The sequence below is a fragment of the Rutidosis leptorrhynchoides genome, chromosome 1 (genome assembly GCF_046630445.1).
Source record: "Rutidosis leptorrhynchoides isolate AG116_Rl617_1_P2 chromosome 1, CSIRO_AGI_Rlap_v1, whole genome shotgun sequence".
Lineage (NCBI taxonomy): Eukaryota > Viridiplantae > Streptophyta > Magnoliopsida > Asterales > Asteraceae > Rutidosis > Rutidosis leptorrhynchoides.
The window spans coordinates 9,628,216-9,645,276 of NC_092333.1; the positions used below are offsets into that span (position 1 = coordinate 9,628,216).

Consider the following 17,061-nt stretch of genomic DNA (forward strand, 5'->3'; position numbering starts at 1 on the left):
CATATATCTCTACTTATTTACTATAAATAAATGTTTATTTATAAAAAAAAAAAAAATATGAAAATTGCTATACAGGTCTCATGAGATGATGACAAATTATATAAGCAGCATAAATACATATTAAACTGGACTCCATTTGACACAATAATCAAACAAAAATATTATTCAAGAGAAACAATCTAGTCAGTCGAAAATAGCAAAAACCAAATGTGGAAGAACTTAGTCACATTAAAAAACCGTTGATTGTCACGAAAATATTTACCATTCTGTATCTAAAGATTACTAGGGTGCCATAGACAAACCCTTTAAAACAATTGGAAATACTACTAAACTTGATCAAAAACTTGTTTTACTGTTAGCGGTGAACATTAAAAAAACCAGCCCTCAGCTTCCAACGCAATACTGGTCACAGTCGGTTGCACCATATTTACTGAAGTTTGAAACCAGACCATTGATCATTCTACCAACACTTGTCTTGAACGTGTTTGACCCGTTATTGACACTATCACTTGTTGTAGTTCCATCAACCATTGAACCCACTTCAACACCCTCCATGTAAGCCCGACATGCTGACAAAATCACATGTGCACGGCTACGAAAATGTCCCGCAACAAGATCCTCAAAATGCTGAAAAAACCATTACATCTCAACTCTCAAGTGTATATATCATTGTCTTTAAGGATAATGCACATAAAAGGATGGTATGGTATACAAGTATACGTTACCTTTGGGGGTCTTCTAAGTGTATATATCATTGTCTTTAAGGATAAAATGAAGGTATTTTCGTTATATTCCTTAGACTTCTGCTTTCCTGCAGCACCAGTATAACGTTCATAGCCCGGTTCGTTGAAAAACGGTTTATCATTTAGGATTAGAGCCTGTATCGACACTAAAACTTGAAGCATGGTTGACTTATTCGGTATCCACTTTTCAGTCCCTCTGCCAGTCCACGTGTTAAGAAGGCTAAGGCACACTTTTCCACTATTGTACAAGTTTGGATTTATCCTAAGGCCACCAGAGTGGTAATGAACCAACTGCAACCCATAATCCAACAGTCAACAAACAGGATTTCAATAAAGGTGGCAACTTTGACCCGTTTATCTACATTTTGTCTCTGTCAGGTGAATCAAAAGCGTCCCATTTTCTAAAAAATGTCTAAAAGGCTAAAAACTAGTGAATCATTTAACAAAAAGTTAGATTTGCAACTGACATAATACACTTTTCCAAACCATATTAGCAAAATTATAAGCATTTGCACCAAAACGGCCGAGAAAATAGTACAAATTTTGACCCGTTACCCAAAACCATCCGACCCGCCCATTTCGCCCACCTTTTGATTAAATGATAACAAAAGAATTATGTAAGAATATATACCGGAGGTGTATCGGGGTAAGTAGGAGGAAAGTGAATATCAAAGACAAAAAGACCATCGTGATACGGTGTGCCTGCAGGTCCTACGATTACAGCCCTCAAAAGATCCATTCGTCTTTCGTACGCCCTAACGAAAATAGTATTCGGCAAGTCTTGTAGCATTCTCCACTCATCATGAATTTTCTTTGTCCATTTCCTTGGAGGCTACAACCATAAACATTTTACTCAAAAAGTTACCGAGTAAAATAGTAATAATCATGTATTAAACAAACATTTAATATTAATAGAAATAGAAATTACCTGCTGCTCTTGAAAACCAGAATAAGTGTAGTGATGATCAGAAAAATCATCAACAATATCAAAAGATTTGAAGTTTTCAAACTTTTTCATAACTTCATCTTCAGTAGCATCTTCCTTTTTAGCTTCAGAAGTTGAAGCTACATTAGATAACACCGATGAACTGCTACTAGAAGCAATATCATTGTTACTTTTGCAAGCAGGTTGCTTTAAAAGTTGATGATGATCATGTTGTGATTCTTCAGTACTTTTAACAGATGGAACGTCGTTCAACCAGGAAAAAGATGCTTCGACTCCAGTAGGTATATCATCAAAATTATCAAAATGGGCTTGCATTTTTGCATAATGATCATCATCATCTTCTGCTTGATCAAACATATAATCATCATCCTCGTCATCATAGTCAAATGCATCGTCTTCATTACCAATCATCTCGTCATCATCATCATCATTTTCATTGCTTGCTTCACTTGATGTCTTCATAACATCCTGATAGACGAAAAATAACATCTAATAATACCAAGTACGAAAACTAGCAGCATTATATTTTATTTAAAATTTGGATTTTTCTAGTCATTTGTCATTAAGAAATAAATGAGTGCATAAATAAGTGGTTAGTTATATTTAGGGGGTGTTAGGATTTACGTTTTGAAAATTGACTATGCGTTTTAGATAATTATAATAAAATAATAATCAGTTGTAGCAAAACGGGTTATATATTAATGGTGTTTGGATTTGATTATGATGTTCGAAAACGCAATAATCTAATAATCATTTTCGTAAGTGTTTGGCAAATCATATTATTTGATGTATTAACAAAAAATAGGAAGAAACACAGGCGGAAATTTCTTATAATTATACTACACCGTACTTTGAAAATTTCTTATAATTATACTACACCGTACTTTGAAAGCTTTGATGTAAAAATACCATTTTTTAGTAATCTGTATCATATTAAAATGTCAGATTGTTAACCAAATGCATAAAATCACTCATAGTTAGGTTAAATGTCAATAAAAAAAATCAAAACCTTGATCACGGTAATTTTAGTATTTACAGTTTTTTAATCCCCAATTAATCATCTATCTATTCTATATGGGATTAATTAGCAATGAGCATTATTAATCAAAACAGATTATCATATAGTAAATCTGCAAAGGAAAAAAGATAATTAAACATAAACCTACAAGACATATGTATTTGTTTAATTATACATGCACATAATCATCACAATTGTAAACGAAAATACAATAACATAAACAAATCATAAAACGATCACATAATCATATTGGGAAAATAAAAAGTACTGTTGATGAATATTATATGATCGGTAACAATAAATTAATATAAAAAATATACCTGATCATCATCGAGTTTTAGTTTTTTAGCAGTTAGTTCATTGGGTTCCATCAATTCGACGGCAGCTTCCATTGCAATACCCGTGCTGAAAATAAAATACAATACAATTTAAAATAAAAATAAAAGAAACATTTATTTATTTATATTTATATAAACTCCGTATAGTATAACAAACACAACGATTTATACGAGGAATGAAATCAAGAAAGTCTTTAGTTTGAGAGAGAGAGAGAAAGAGAGAGAACGTCTTATATAGACGCTGGTCGGTAACTCACGCTAGTTGAACAAAGAAACCAATGTATTAGGTTGTATTGCTCTGTTTATAAAAATTACGAGTTAACCTATAAATTCCATAAAACCATAAGGGATAGCCACTAATTGAATTTGGGCTAACTAACATACTTTCAAAAAACTATCCAAAATGTTTATTTTTTAAATATTGTCTCTTAATCAAAATAACATAAAAAACACATCAAAATTTCAATAATAAATATTTTATTATTAATAATGTAATATTCAATATAAAAACCAATTTATTAATTACTATTTACAACTACTTCTTTTAATTAAAATTAAAACTATTCATTAAATTATGGACAATTTAGACAATGCATTAATATATTCAAAATCGGACAAAAAGTCGAACAAGACATTTTTATGGGACGAACAAGTTAATTTCTAGTCTAATAAGAACGCTCCCTACTATGGCTAAAGTTTTGATCTTCTTAACTCTTAAATGCCACATCCGTATCCGAAATTCGAATCCGAATTATCCGAAATCTGAATCGAAAGTATCCGAAAAATCGGATATCCAAAAAATCGGATATACGAAAACCGGATATCTGATTTTTCGGATTCGAATATCGGATGGAGTTTTTAAAATTTTCGAATATTCGGATATCCGAATATTTCGAAAAATTCCGGAAAAATCCAAAAATTATTCGAAACCGAAAAATATCAGAAAATTATCTGAAATATCCGAAAAATATCTGAAAATATTCGAAGTTTTTCACAAATATCAGATATTCGGATAATCCGATAATCGGATATCTGAAATTTCGGATTCGGATTTTGGATGGGGTTTTTCACTATCCGAATTTCAGATATCCGAAAATGAACACCCCTAGCCACATCAACACCAAAATCATATAACTAGCTTATAACTAAACACTGTGTATCTTACCTAAAATGACTTCTTTTTAACTGTCATGTCATCAATTAATTTTTTTATATTCAGTTTAACTAACACAAAAATAATTATTTTTTAAACAACATTTATTAATAAATAAAAAGTGTTGTACAATATGCACACCATCAATAAAATCAACCCTAGTGATATCAACTTAACGCTTTAACCATGAGGTGGTTAAAAGAAAAACAATGCTAGTTTATTTTAACTTTACAGTTATACTCTCAATTATTTAATTAAAAAGTTCACTCACTTGTATAACTTAACTAATTAATTAATTAATTAGGGATATGATAAGCTTAATTAAATTTAGTTACCATATTTAGTAGTGGACAATTAATGGACATCTTAAATGGAATAGTAAACTATAAATATGAAGTAAGGCTTTGTTTTCGAATTATTTTATAAATGAAATGAAATGAAATGAGATGAAATGAGGAGAATGAAAGAAAGAAAACTTGTATCCTTTCACTTTGGAAGGAAATGTTTGAGAGATATTACACTAAAATCATTCATCCACTTTCTTCCATTTCTTTCATGTCAAAACTGGGAAATACCAATCGATTAAAAATTCTTTCATTTCCCTTCATTTTTTTCTAAATAAAAAATCTGGAACAAAGTCTAAGAATGAAAGTATTATGAAAAGATTATGGAAATTTAGTTAGAGAGGTATTTTGAGACACGATTATAGATAAAGTTTTCCAATGAAAACATTAATTATTGTTGTAGCAAACCTTCTTTCTATTTTCATGAAAATTTCACAGGAAAATGAGTAGCTTAATTTCAAAGATTTGGAGTCGTTAGTAAAAAATGTGTAAGCTTTTGGGGCCGTTCCTAGAAATTTCAATTGATAAGAGAAACACCACCATTGATGTCGTTATCAATTAAGGAATTAATAAAATAGTTTTACAGTATATCTTAGCTTGTTAGTTAAGTTGATTGATTTTATAACATGAATCTAGCTCACATCTTCAATGAGTCAACTTTCCACAAGAATATAAATTACCATACCATACAAATAGAGACCAAAAGTACAACTTTATTTATTTACCTTTATGCCATAGCCAAAACAATAAAGTTACATGCATTTGTATATATAGATCACAATTTCATCAACTTTCAACTTATATCCTTATTGAAGTAGATCAATCCATATGAAACTTGGAAACAGAATCAAGAGATTCAGACTTCTTACGAAAACCACGTATAACGGGGATCAGAATCTTATAGTTGGAGAAGCCAAAAGCAAGGATAAAGAAGCAAGTAAGAACAATGATAGAAACCGGCAACCAAATATAAATCCGGGAAATTGAGAGGAAAGGGATTGTAAGGAATGCGATGATCAGGGATAAAATAGAGACAGAAACTGAAGATAGACATAGCATCAGCTGGTTGGATAGCGAAAGCATGAAATCATATCCATCATAATTAGACCCAAGTATAGATAAGATCATGAAGATTGAAGTCGCGGAGAATATAAATGACAAGGAATCACATAATATGAAAATCTGGTAAACGAATAACTGTTGTAAATCGACAATTTCTTTGTTGATGTCTCCTGGAGTTGTAAGTAATGCTGGAAACGAGATGGTGGCCAAAAGTGCGGCGACCACCATTAGTTGAATTGCTATTTCTTTCGTCCACTCTTCGCCTTTAGCAAAAAGATGTTTGTGATTCTTGACGAATGCTTTTAGGGGTGTTAGACCAGCTACATTTTTCTTTTGTTGAAGGTGAGGAGGCATTCTTTTTTCTATATCCTGCCACCATAAAAAGATTATAACATACACACATAAGTAGCAGACTTATTAATGACTACATCATCTATGATATATTGACATTTAGTTGTTCAATATATAACTCCCATCATCAACATTGTTTACCAATGCAGGGACCGATAAATGCGGATAAGATTTTTTCTGTTCAAGCTACTCAGGAAAAGAGAATCTTTTTTTACTAATATGTACGCAACCTAACCAGTTTATTCATTGACCACAGTTATAACCAATGGCTCTATGTTAATCTTACTTCCGGTCTGCCTATGATCGTTCAGAAATGGATCTTTACCAGTAGATTCAACAGAATACAAATTTAGTGGTTATCCAAAGAAAGGATGTAATTCGATTATCAGATTAAATTAATGGCCTAGATAATTAAAAAGAGAGAAATAGGGCACATTCAATTCAATATATAGACTAAAAAGGACCAAAAATGGACAACATATTTTGAAAGGAAAAAAAAAAAAAAGATAAGTTACGTGTATAGCAAACCTAGCATAAGCCTGCGAGAAAAATGTACCTGGAACCATAATATTGCAGGTTTCAACTGCAGACCCACTCCTCGGATGTTCTGTACTGTGTTACGCTTTGTCATATCCCCAACCAAATGCAACATATTGTTGCCATTTTTGTCTTCGAGAGACATTATCATATCGCTTATTGAGCCTATTCCAAATAATAATCTGTAGATACCCTCATGACCATGTGAGACAGCAACGTGAAAAATACTTTGGTTATATTCATTAACCTCCATACACAGGTGTGGATATTCTCCAATCACCTCTTCAACAAATTTAACGTTACCAACTTCTGCAGCTATAAAAAGTGCTCGTGAATAGCATTTTTTGTTATTTGCATCTCTTGAAGTCGTTGCATTTCCACTTGTACCAAGGCTTTGGAATCGGCTATATATTTTATCAGGCATCATTTTAACATTTTCCGAAATGGTTTTTAGCAGGTGCAGTTCTTCTTTTTTTTCATAACGCATATACTTTTCATCTTCGTTAGTGACATCATCAGGTGGTCCTCTTAGTAAGTCATCAAATTTATCATTGGTCAATTTCCTACTCTCTGTTAAAATGAGTCTAAGTAATTGTAAGGCTTCACTTTCAGTGTCAGGAAATACCGTCTGTAGATGACACGCTACAAAAACTCACATAAACAAAATTAGTTAGATGAGATAATGATATTATATACATTTATGATCAAGTAAAATATGTGTCACCATCAAGTCATGCAGCTTCTTAAAACACACTAGTTACATAGTGTTCTTACTTGAGCGAATGCATCTACGCATAATATTGGGTCTTGAAATCGATAATGCATCAGGTTTCCGAGCCAATAGTATCAGCACATCCCTGTTAACAGCAAGTTCCAGACGATCCTTCACCATGTCTAATGCGACATCTGGAAAAGCATATAAAAGCACTAAATAATACTCGTAATTATAATCACTTTTACCATATAGGCAGACAAGTTTTATATAACGAACAAATGGGCAGATAAATAATCACGATAAGAAGCTAAAACGCCAGGGCCGTCTCGCTAATTTCGGAGGCCCTGTTCGAAACTTAAAAAGGACCTCTATAAATGTTAATTTTTTCAGTACGTATAATATATAATATTATAAACAACCGTTGTCAAAGTGTTATGCTCAAATAGTTGTCAACTCGTTATAGTTACACTATTGTTTATATAAAATCGTAATCCTAACATTTTTTGAACTCTTTATAATCAATACTCCCATTATATTGTTTTTAATACCTATAAACGTCAATCTATTAAGTCTTTATTGTTAGATGATAGACCGCAAGTAAGATATTCCGTTATGATGTACGAATAAATGAATTATTACATAGGTTTTACAAAATTTTGGGCCCCTTAAAAATTTGGGGCCCTGTGCCCCGCTGCACACTTCGCACATGCTCCGAAGACACCCCTGTAAAACGCAAAGGTTAGGTTCCAAAATACTTACCAAACAAATTAGCCTCGACGCATTTCACAAGGACCGAACTCCTATACTCATCTGTCCAGATGGCATCAGGCGTCTTTGGAGATTTAGATTGCTCGTAAAGATACTGAACCATTTTATGCTTTCTCATTAAAGCAGCCATGTAGAGGGGTGTTTTCCCATCATTATCAGGTATATCTAGCAGGCACCTATTTTTAAGTAACAATATTTCAGCTATTTCAACATTTCCAGTAATTACTGCTATATGGAGGCAAGTTTCACCGTTTCTATTTCGATGTAACAAATCCTCTGTCTTCATATTCTCTATTAGATACTTCTTCAACTCAACTGATTTTCCCAGCAATAATGCTATTTGAAGTGCTGTTTCGTCCTTATCGGTTATGCTAACACGTACCAGCTCTGGATTGACATCAATTATACATTTAGCAGCGTCGCAATCCCCCTTTATTGAAGCTTTACACAAAGTGAAACAAACTGTCTTGTAGTCTTCTTTTGATCCTTCAAAGTAAAGTCATTAATTAGTTGCCATAGAAACCTAATTAAACTTGCTGCTGAAGAAGTACAACAGACATAGAGTAAAATAGAAACCTAACTAAACCCTAATAGACCTATGTTCACCATCAGACTTGGCCCTATAACCTAATGTATAACTTCAATCAATGACAGCGGCAACAACAATTAGTGAGCGGCAATGACATCAATTAACGAGCAGCATCAATTGAAAATTTTAACTAATTATTTTAACTGACATTTGTTTTGAAGAAACGAACGATGAGTTGATGATAATCACTCACAGTAACGATTCGAATAACATAAATAAGGTTATACTAACCATTCAGAATTGTGTCTGATTGCGGTTGCGCCGGTGCTTGCAGTTGTGATGAAACACTAGATACCTCAATTTCGACCTGGACGTCCATGGTAGATATTTCACTGGTTGAACAAGGACGTTGAAGTTAATGCTTTATTTGAAGTTGTTCAAGTACGTTTAGAAATGGCTTAATACTTTCAAACTGGTTATGTGTGTATAATAAGTATAGAATTAGACCTGGATTTATATTTATATTTATATATAATTTAGAGAATGACTCAATTAATAACTACTAACTTGAACGTAATGTAAATGTTGTGGTGAAATCAGAATTATATGATGAGTTGTTTACATAAAGAATGTAATGTCATATAAATGAAACAAAGTTGGCGAATCAGACTTCTATTAAGAGTTGTCTAGAAAGAGTATATGTTCTCCAATAGTACCCAACAACCCATATTCGGGGCACGGGATAAAAAGTAAAAGTCGATTAATAGCATCCCAAGTATATAAAATGCTTTCACGTGATTTCGTTAAATTTGAGTCTTCATGGCCGTATATTGGGACTTGCAAAAAGTGCAATCGCATAATTGGGTGATAGAGTTTGTAATAGTATGAGGTGATACTTGTGTGATAGAGAATATGTCGCATAATTTTTATATTCTTTTCACATTTATTGTATTAATTTTATTATTTTATGTAGTTAATGTATTTAAGGGTTAAAGCTATAAATATGTTATATACTTTCACTTTTTTTACTACGTATTTCACAACAACCGTAGACAAAAAGCTAGCACCAGCACTTGAAAATCATCAATTAACTTCCATCACAAACCAAAAACAAAAAAGAAACAAAATTACAAGTGTGACTTCCATCGTAGCCACTGGCGGATCCAGTGTATTAAGAGGGGGGAGCCCGCCCCCGGTGAATTTCAAAATTTTAGTGCAAATTTTTTCGTTTTTTTGATTTTTCCCCCGCTGGAAATTTTTTTTTGCCCCAAACCCTTCATATTTTGCCCCAAAATCTCCATATTTTGCCCAAAAAATCTTCGTATTTTGCCCAAAAACCTTCAAATTTTGTTCAAAAAACTCTATATTTTGCCCCAAAACTTCTATATTTTGCAAAAAAAGAATTCCCTACATTTAAAAAAAAAAAAATTTGCCCCCGGTGAAAAATTTTCCTTAATCCGCCACTGATCGTAGCTGTTAGGAATTCGGTAGTGGACCCTAACATGAACATGTGATTTACAACAATCACATAACCCACATACAACAAGCGAATAACCGATACGATAAATAAAAGCATAAACGACGCGGATATTTAACGTGGTTATATCCCAACTTCAAACACGGAGAAGAGTTTAGTCCACGGGTGCAAATCAAAGATTTTTCACTAATAATTTCGTGCACATATGTTAGGGTTACAGTAGGGTGTAAGACAAATCTAAACATGAAAACAACTTAAAGAGCAAGAAAACACGTTTTTCTTCGTCAGGCTTCCGGATAGGCTTAAGTCGCGTCGCGACTAGAGGAGCCGCGTCGTGGCTTAAAGCATGATTTCGAAACTGACAGCATTGCAACCTTCGAACCTCAATCCAAGTGTTGAGCCATTGAGCGCCTTAATGAGCCACGACGTGCCTTAACACTAAAACACACTTTTCTTGTTGTTTTGATATCCTTCACACATCCAACAATCTCCCACTTGAAGGATGATCTAAACACAAACCATTTTATCAACCCATACCAGATCACCTGTCTCGACTTCATTGAACCTACTCCTCTATACAACCAAGAAAGCTTCTTGGGACACGACATTCCAACTACACGAGCTGGTAGCTTTCGATAAAGAGCACTTCAACTACACTCGCCAAAACGTAATCAACTTCACCTATCAACTGTGTTAAATACCCACAACAACTCTAGATTACCCGATTATGGAACTCCATTTGAACACCGCCGAATAAACACCCGGGACACGCCGCACTTCCACGCCATGGGAAGGAAGACTTTCGACACTCAAACACCTGAGTAATTATCTAATCTTCGTTGCTAGCTTGGCTCATCTCTCGATTTTTGCACCGCCATTGAAGTGTACGAGACTTCAAACACACAATTTAAAAACAGGAGACAAAACCGCCTCAACTCATCACTCTAGACACGCACAACCCTGTCATCGACATGTCAAGGATCACCCTCATACGGAAATCTACACTTGTAGACATGCCCTTGTAGACTATTCATCAAGGCTCCAGTGAGAGCGCAGTCACATACTTGAAATCTACACTTTCAACTTTCCGCTTTCACGCTGGTACACTGATCTTTCCACATAGCGCTATGAATTTCACGAACCCATCTTCTCAACCTCAAGAACGCTCCCACTGTATGAGTAAGATAATAAACCGTGACTACCCGAGAAGAATCTGTTTCGTACCACCCGATCGAACGCGTTCTATCCGACACCCTTTGCCAACCAATTCTCCTTAGTGAAGAAGCTCTAACCCGCCCTTATATTCCACATAACCTGGAATATCCAACCAATCACTTTGGTTGACCCGTTTTAAAACCCTCAAGTGTCAAACTTCCCGTATAACTCCTACCGTCGATAATAACCCGGATGTAATTCATTCGTTACCCAATGCCCAAACCTGAGAGAATCACCCTCATGAGCTTATGTAACAAACCAACATCCCATAATACCCAGCTTGTATCACCCAAATTTTTCGAGAAAAAAAAACCATCTCGCACTCGCGTCATCAAACCCGAAAAATTTCATCCTGAAAACTGCCCAGATTCAAAAAAATCATATCTCAAGTTCCGACGGTCAGATCCACCTCAAATTTTTACCACGTGTAGATCAGTAAGTCTAATATCGACACACATAAAAATCAAGTCGATCCAACAGTTAACGAACCCGCTACGAATTTTCTACTACAGCAGTTCCCGAAACTCCGAATTTTCTACTACGAGAACTCAGATCCGACACCCGGATCTTACGAAAAAATCTCTTATTGTATTTTTCGCAAACAAACTCTATCAAACTGACCCCCTTGATTTCGTAACCTTCACGAATAAATCACCATTATAATGTAACCGTGCGCCAGATTACATTATAACCCCAGAATCAGACAAAATCTGGTGTGATCAACTTACTGGGTACATAGACATGCCCTAAGTTCACCGCGATCAACTAAATCTCTGGATCTTGATATATGTTGCAAAACACAAAACCCTAATCGTTGTTTCTTCTCTTGATGATACCCGAATCATCAACCAATCGTATATCTGCTTTCAAACGTCGTTGTGCCCGATCTTCAAACCTTTAGCTCTTGACACCACTTGTTAGGAATTCGGTAATGGACCCTAACATGAACATGTGATTTACAACAATCACATAACCCACATACAACAAACGAATAAGCGTACGATAAATAAAAGCATAAACTGAAAGGACCCGTCCTAATCCATCTGGACGAAGTCCATATCGATTACAAACGACTCACAATAGTTGATTACATCGCGAGGTACTTGACCTCTATATGATACATTTTACAAACATTGCATTCGTTTTTAAAAGACAAACTTGCTTTACATCAAAAATTGACGGCATGCATATCATTTCATAATATATCCAACTATAATTGACTTAGTAATAATCTTGATGAACTTGACGACTCGAATGCAACGTCTTTTGAAATATGTCATGAATGACTTCAAGTAATATCTTTAAAATGAGCAAATGCACAGCGAAAGATTTCTTTCGTACCTGAGAATAAAAATGCTTTCAAGTGTCAACCAAAAGGTTGGTGAGTTCATTAGTTTAACATAAATAATCATTTCCATCATTTTAATAGACCACAAGATTTTTCATTTCTCATAAACATACGTCCCATGCGTAGAGACAAAAATCATTCATATGGATTGAACACCTGGTAACCGACATTAACAAGATGCATATAAGAATATCCCCTATCATTCCGGGAAATCCTTCGGACATGATAAAAACGAAATCGAAGTACTAAAGCATCCGGTACTTTGGATGGGGTTCGTTAGGCCCAATAGATCTATCTTTAGGATTCGCGTCAATTAGGCGTGCACTAATTCTCAAAATTAGTGATGTTCCCTAATTCTTAGGCTACCAAGCAAAAAGGGGCATATTCGGCTTCGATCATTCAACCATATAATGTAGTTTCGATTACTTGTGTTTATTTCGTAAAACATTTATAAAAATTTCGCATGTATTCTCAGCCCAAAAATATAAAGGGTAAAAAGGAAAATGAAACTCAATATACTGTATTTTGTAGTAAAAATACATATTACGATATTGACAATTTCAGGGTTGGCCTCGGATTCACGAACCTATATCAATTGTATATCTATTAATGCATATAATCGTAGCCAAGCAAGTATATATATATATATATATATATATATATATATATATATATATATATATATATATATATATATATATATATATATATATATATATATATATATATATATATTAGTATTAATAATATACTTGTTATATTGTATGTTAATATGTTTATTCTAGAATTTTATGTAATACTAATATAATTATTTATCAAATATATTTTTATGTATTTAATATTTATTTGATAAAATAATGTTAATAATAATAATGAAAATAATGTTAATGTTAAAAATAATAATAATGATAGTACTAATATTGACAATTAAAAATGATAGTTTTAGTAAAAATGATAATTTTAATAATAATAGTTTTAATAATAATAATAATAATAATAATAATAATAATAATAATAATAATAATAATAATAATAATAATAATAATAATACTAATACTAATAATAATACTAATAATAAAAGTAATAATACTACCTTTAAAAGGGAATAGGCTTCAAAAATATAAAAACTGCTCCTGTCAGGAATCGAACCCACGACCTCCTGCTACCCAACAACACCCTTAACCATCACTCTGTCATCTGTCTTTCTGATTTATTTTGTCCCGAATATTTACTTAACTCATAATACATATCAGTATTAGTTTCAGCCCAACTGTATTTAGTTGGGTCTCGGCCCAAGAACCAAATTTCGGCCCAAGAAACATAAAATTAAATTCTCAGCCCAATTGATACTACCAAAATCGCAGACCAAGTTCCTAAAATAATAAAAAAAATATGGTTTCCTTTCTATCCTATAAATCTCGATCCCACAGCACCCTCTTCATTCTTTACACATCATCAAAATCTTATTCGCTAGTTTACAGGATCATCGTCATATATCACATATCATATAATAACATAAAATCATAATATAATTATAATCATATCGTAACATCATCAAAATTTATCATGATCATCACCGATACCCTTCGTTTTCCTTAATCATTTATCATCACCGTATTTATCATCATCATCATCTACACATCATAATATGCATTGCCTATCTTAGTTAATCTAACCGTCACTATGTAATCCATCATATTATTCATCGTTCATAATTATCATCACTCTCTTTCAATCATCCTAACTATCGTCATTGAGCAAGAACATATCTAATAAATTGTAGCAACATCTTAATTCGAATGATAAATGTAGCGATAGTAGAATGAAGAGTGTTATATTATGTATACTAGCTAGTATTAAGATTTTAATTTGGACCATTATTAAATTCGACTTACAGCATCTGTTTACGTTCCACTAGCTACAACCACTCCAACTTGCTACACACTTTTGGTCGGCCAGTAACATATTTAAAACAGAAAACATAAGTAGCGACTGTATCTGCAGCTATTTGCAACTTCAACGAGTGGTTTGTTTGGTTCGTTCAGTAAATAGATATAGGATAGTTACAGCAAAAAAAAAAATATAGCGATTATAGATAGAAAGATGTCATATAGTCGTAATAGTTTATCATGGTGACTGTTATGGTGGTGTTGTGGTTTGAGTTTGGAGGTGATGGAGTAGAAATCGATGAGGACTATGGTTTTGTTTTGGGTTATGATGATTTACAGCAACAACAGGCAACACTATAGCAGTAGTTGGGTCGATACAAATACAAGTGGGTTGTAGGATTGTTAAATGGTTGGTTCGAATGCAGAAAGAGAAGAATAAAATTATATAAAACGATGGGGTGGTGGTTTGTTTGTTCACATCCAAACAGAAGACAGGAAACAAGCAATTTCAAAGGAGTGTGTGGTGACTTGGGTTGTGGTGTTGGAAGGTCTATGGCTGTGATCGAACAACAAATGACCGAGTACTATAGCAGCAACAATAAAACGCTAAAGGTGATGTGGTGATAGGGTTCAAGCATGGTATCGTTAAATAATGATAAAAGGTGGATCGTATTGGTTATGATTTATAAGGTGACAATCGAAAGCAAAAATAAGTGAGTTTTATGGAGGTGATAAGTTATGTCGATGGTTTATGGTTTCAATGAAAAAGAAGAAAAGTGGTGCTAGGTGGTAGCGTGTGATGGTGGTAGCCAGCGGTTTGTGGGTGATCGATGATAGTGATCAAACATGATGATCAAGATGGCTTGATGATGGTCGTGAGGCTAAACCAAACACAGAGACGAAATTATGTGGTTTACAATTTGTGTTGGGAAAATAATTAACGTTCAATATAATGTATTGTATATATACATAGAATATAGATATATGAGATTACCATTCGAATATAATAAACAGTGTAATCGTAATTCAATTTCAAATAGTAATCAATCAGTTAATAGAATCTCAATTATCAAGTAGTCAATTAGCCACAGTGAAGCAGCCGGTCACTTTTAAATTTCATATATTATATCGTGGTCCGTTGTCAATCAGTGGCGGATAAAAGTCTTCGAAAAAAGAAAAAAATCCCAAATTTTTAATTTAACTTATTTATTTATTTTGGTCATTAAGGTATAAAATTTGATCCTAAATTTGTTGAATAAAAATTACATCAACTGTCCCTCTCATTTATGGGTAAAATATAAAAAAAGTGTTAAAATTAAATAGTTAGGTCCTAAATATACTATTAGTAAGCCTATAACCTATATAACTCATTTTCGCATCACCGTTTATTTTAAAATTACATATGTTTGAATTAAACTTGCTTAATATCAATCGGGACATCAAACGAGTATTACAATCATTTAAAATTTATTTTCAACATACTTTATTTATATATATAGATATATTTTAAATAATAATTATTATAATACCCTATTTTTATTTTATTAATTTAATAACAACAACATATAATACTTCAAATTATATTTTGAATTATTATTTATATATACATACACACATATCTATTTACAATTAATTGTTCGTGAATCATCGAGAGCGATCGAAGGTTAATTGAGTATATGAACATCGTTCCAATGTTTTCTAGACTCAACATTACATACTTTGCTTATCGTATCAAAATCATATAAAGATTAAGTTTAAATTTGGTCGAAAATTCCTGGGTCATCACAGTATCTACCCGTTAAAGAAATTTCGTCCCGAAATTTGAGTGAGGTCGTCATGACTAACAATAAATATGTTTTCCTGACGAATATGAGCTGATAAATAGAGTTTTATCATTATTGAATAATACAGATAAAATAATTCGATTATTCGAAGAGCACGAATGAAGCTATCACATAAGAGTGAAATGAATAAATGAAGTTTCATTTTAACTTTTGACGTTGTCTTGGTTGAATTCCGGAATTCAAGGGATATAAAGAAAATCTTCGTAATCTAAAAGATTTGATTCTTCGACGAATAAGGAAAATTAAGATCTCTATAAATAAATACGGTGATCTGCCTCGATTACTCTGTCTGATATTTCCATTATAAATTAAACTTTTTCTGTTCCATTATTCTCACCATTCCTATACTTTCTTTCTTAGTTCATACATCCAAAAGATTGTGAAAATGCTTAATCCATTTCTAATCCTTGATATTTTTCTAATGATCATTTCTGTCATCCCTCTTTTCAATCCTTCCACTAGAAAAATCTGTTTACTTCTATTATTACATTGGGGTGATACTATTCTTAATTCTACCGTGTCCTTATGTTGCTGTTCATATTAATATCCATGGTTTGTAACCTCCGTGTTGTTATTGGGCTTTATATTTTCTCTTATATTTTGGATCTCTTTGCCTTTTTATTATCCTCTCGACCTCTAGTAAAGCGAGCAACGGTCCAGAATTCGTAAGTACGGAGTTTTTGAATGAACTAAATGTTCTAACCAAGAAAGAACGTAATCATACGATTTAATTTGTCAATTTATCAGAATCATTGAGAATAGAACTATCAAGAATATACTTTCT

At 32.9% G+C, this 17,061-nt stretch overlaps 2 protein-coding genes across 4 annotated transcripts; both read right to left on the bottom strand.

The window, feature by feature from the left end:
- Positions 1-122: 122 nt before the first annotated feature.
- On the bottom strand, positions 123-3,349 carry LOC139856229 (putative ubiquitin-conjugating enzyme E2 38). Of its 2 annotated transcripts, none has more exons than XM_071845463.1 (6): positions 3,303-3,349; positions 3,028-3,112; positions 1,672-2,157; positions 1,375-1,575; positions 726-1,034; positions 123-627 (listed from the first exon to the last, which is right to left on the bottom strand). In XM_071845463.1, exons 2-6 carry the CDS (start codon positions 3,097-3,099, stop codon positions 385-387), a joined length of 1,311 nt encoding a protein of 436 aa, XP_071701564.1. In that variant the 5' UTR covers positions 3,100-3,112; positions 3,303-3,349; the 3' UTR covers positions 123-384. The 2 variants fall into 2 exon arrangements, with proteins under 2 accessions (XP_071701564.1, XP_071701565.1); XM_071845464.1 differs by lacking the exon at positions 3,303-3,349 and adding an exon at positions 3,217-3,273.
- A 1,894-nt stretch (positions 3,350-5,243) lies between these two features.
- On the bottom strand, positions 5,244-8,301 carry LOC139856255 (uncharacterized). Of its 2 annotated transcripts, XM_071845466.1 has the most exons (5): positions 8,225-8,294; positions 7,967-8,151; positions 7,267-7,398; positions 6,512-7,134; positions 5,244-5,973 (listed from the first exon to the last, which is right to left on the bottom strand). In XM_071845466.1, exons 2-5 carry the CDS (start codon positions 8,103-8,105, stop codon positions 5,362-5,364), a joined length of 1,506 nt encoding a protein of 501 aa, XP_071701567.1. In that variant the 5' UTR covers positions 8,106-8,151; positions 8,225-8,294; the 3' UTR covers positions 5,244-5,361. The 2 variants fall into 2 exon arrangements, with proteins under 2 accessions (XP_071701567.1, XP_071701566.1); XM_071845465.1 differs by having other exon boundaries at positions 7,967-8,301.
- Positions 8,302-17,061: the final 8,760 nt, after the last annotated feature.

Excerpts from the sequence above, each read along its gene's own strand:
- LOC139856255 (XM_071845465.1), bottom strand. The coding sequence starts at position 8,261 with ATGAAGACAGAGGATTTGTTACATCGAAATAGAAACGGTGAAACTTGC. Across the intron at positions 7,135-7,266 it reads GCGTAGATGCATTCGCTCAA|CGTGTCATCTACAGACGGTA; the intron begins GTAAGAACACTA and ends GAGTTTTTGTAG. Across the intron at positions 5,974-6,511 it reads CTGCAATATTATGGTTCCAG|GATATAGAAAAAAGAATGCC; the intron begins GTACATTTTTCT and ends TTATGGTGGCAG.
- LOC139856229 (XM_071845463.1), bottom strand. The coding sequence starts at position 3,099 with ATGGAAGCTGCCGTCGAATTGATGGAACCCAATGAACTAACTGCTAAA. Across the intron at positions 1,035-1,374 it reads CTTACCCCGATACACCTCCG|TTGGTTCATTACCACTCTGG; the intron begins GTATATATTCTT and ends TATGGGTTGCAG. Across the intron at positions 628-725 it reads CACTTAGAAGACCCCCAAAG|CATTTTGAGGATCTTGTTGC; the intron begins GTAACGTATACT and ends TGGTTTTTTCAG.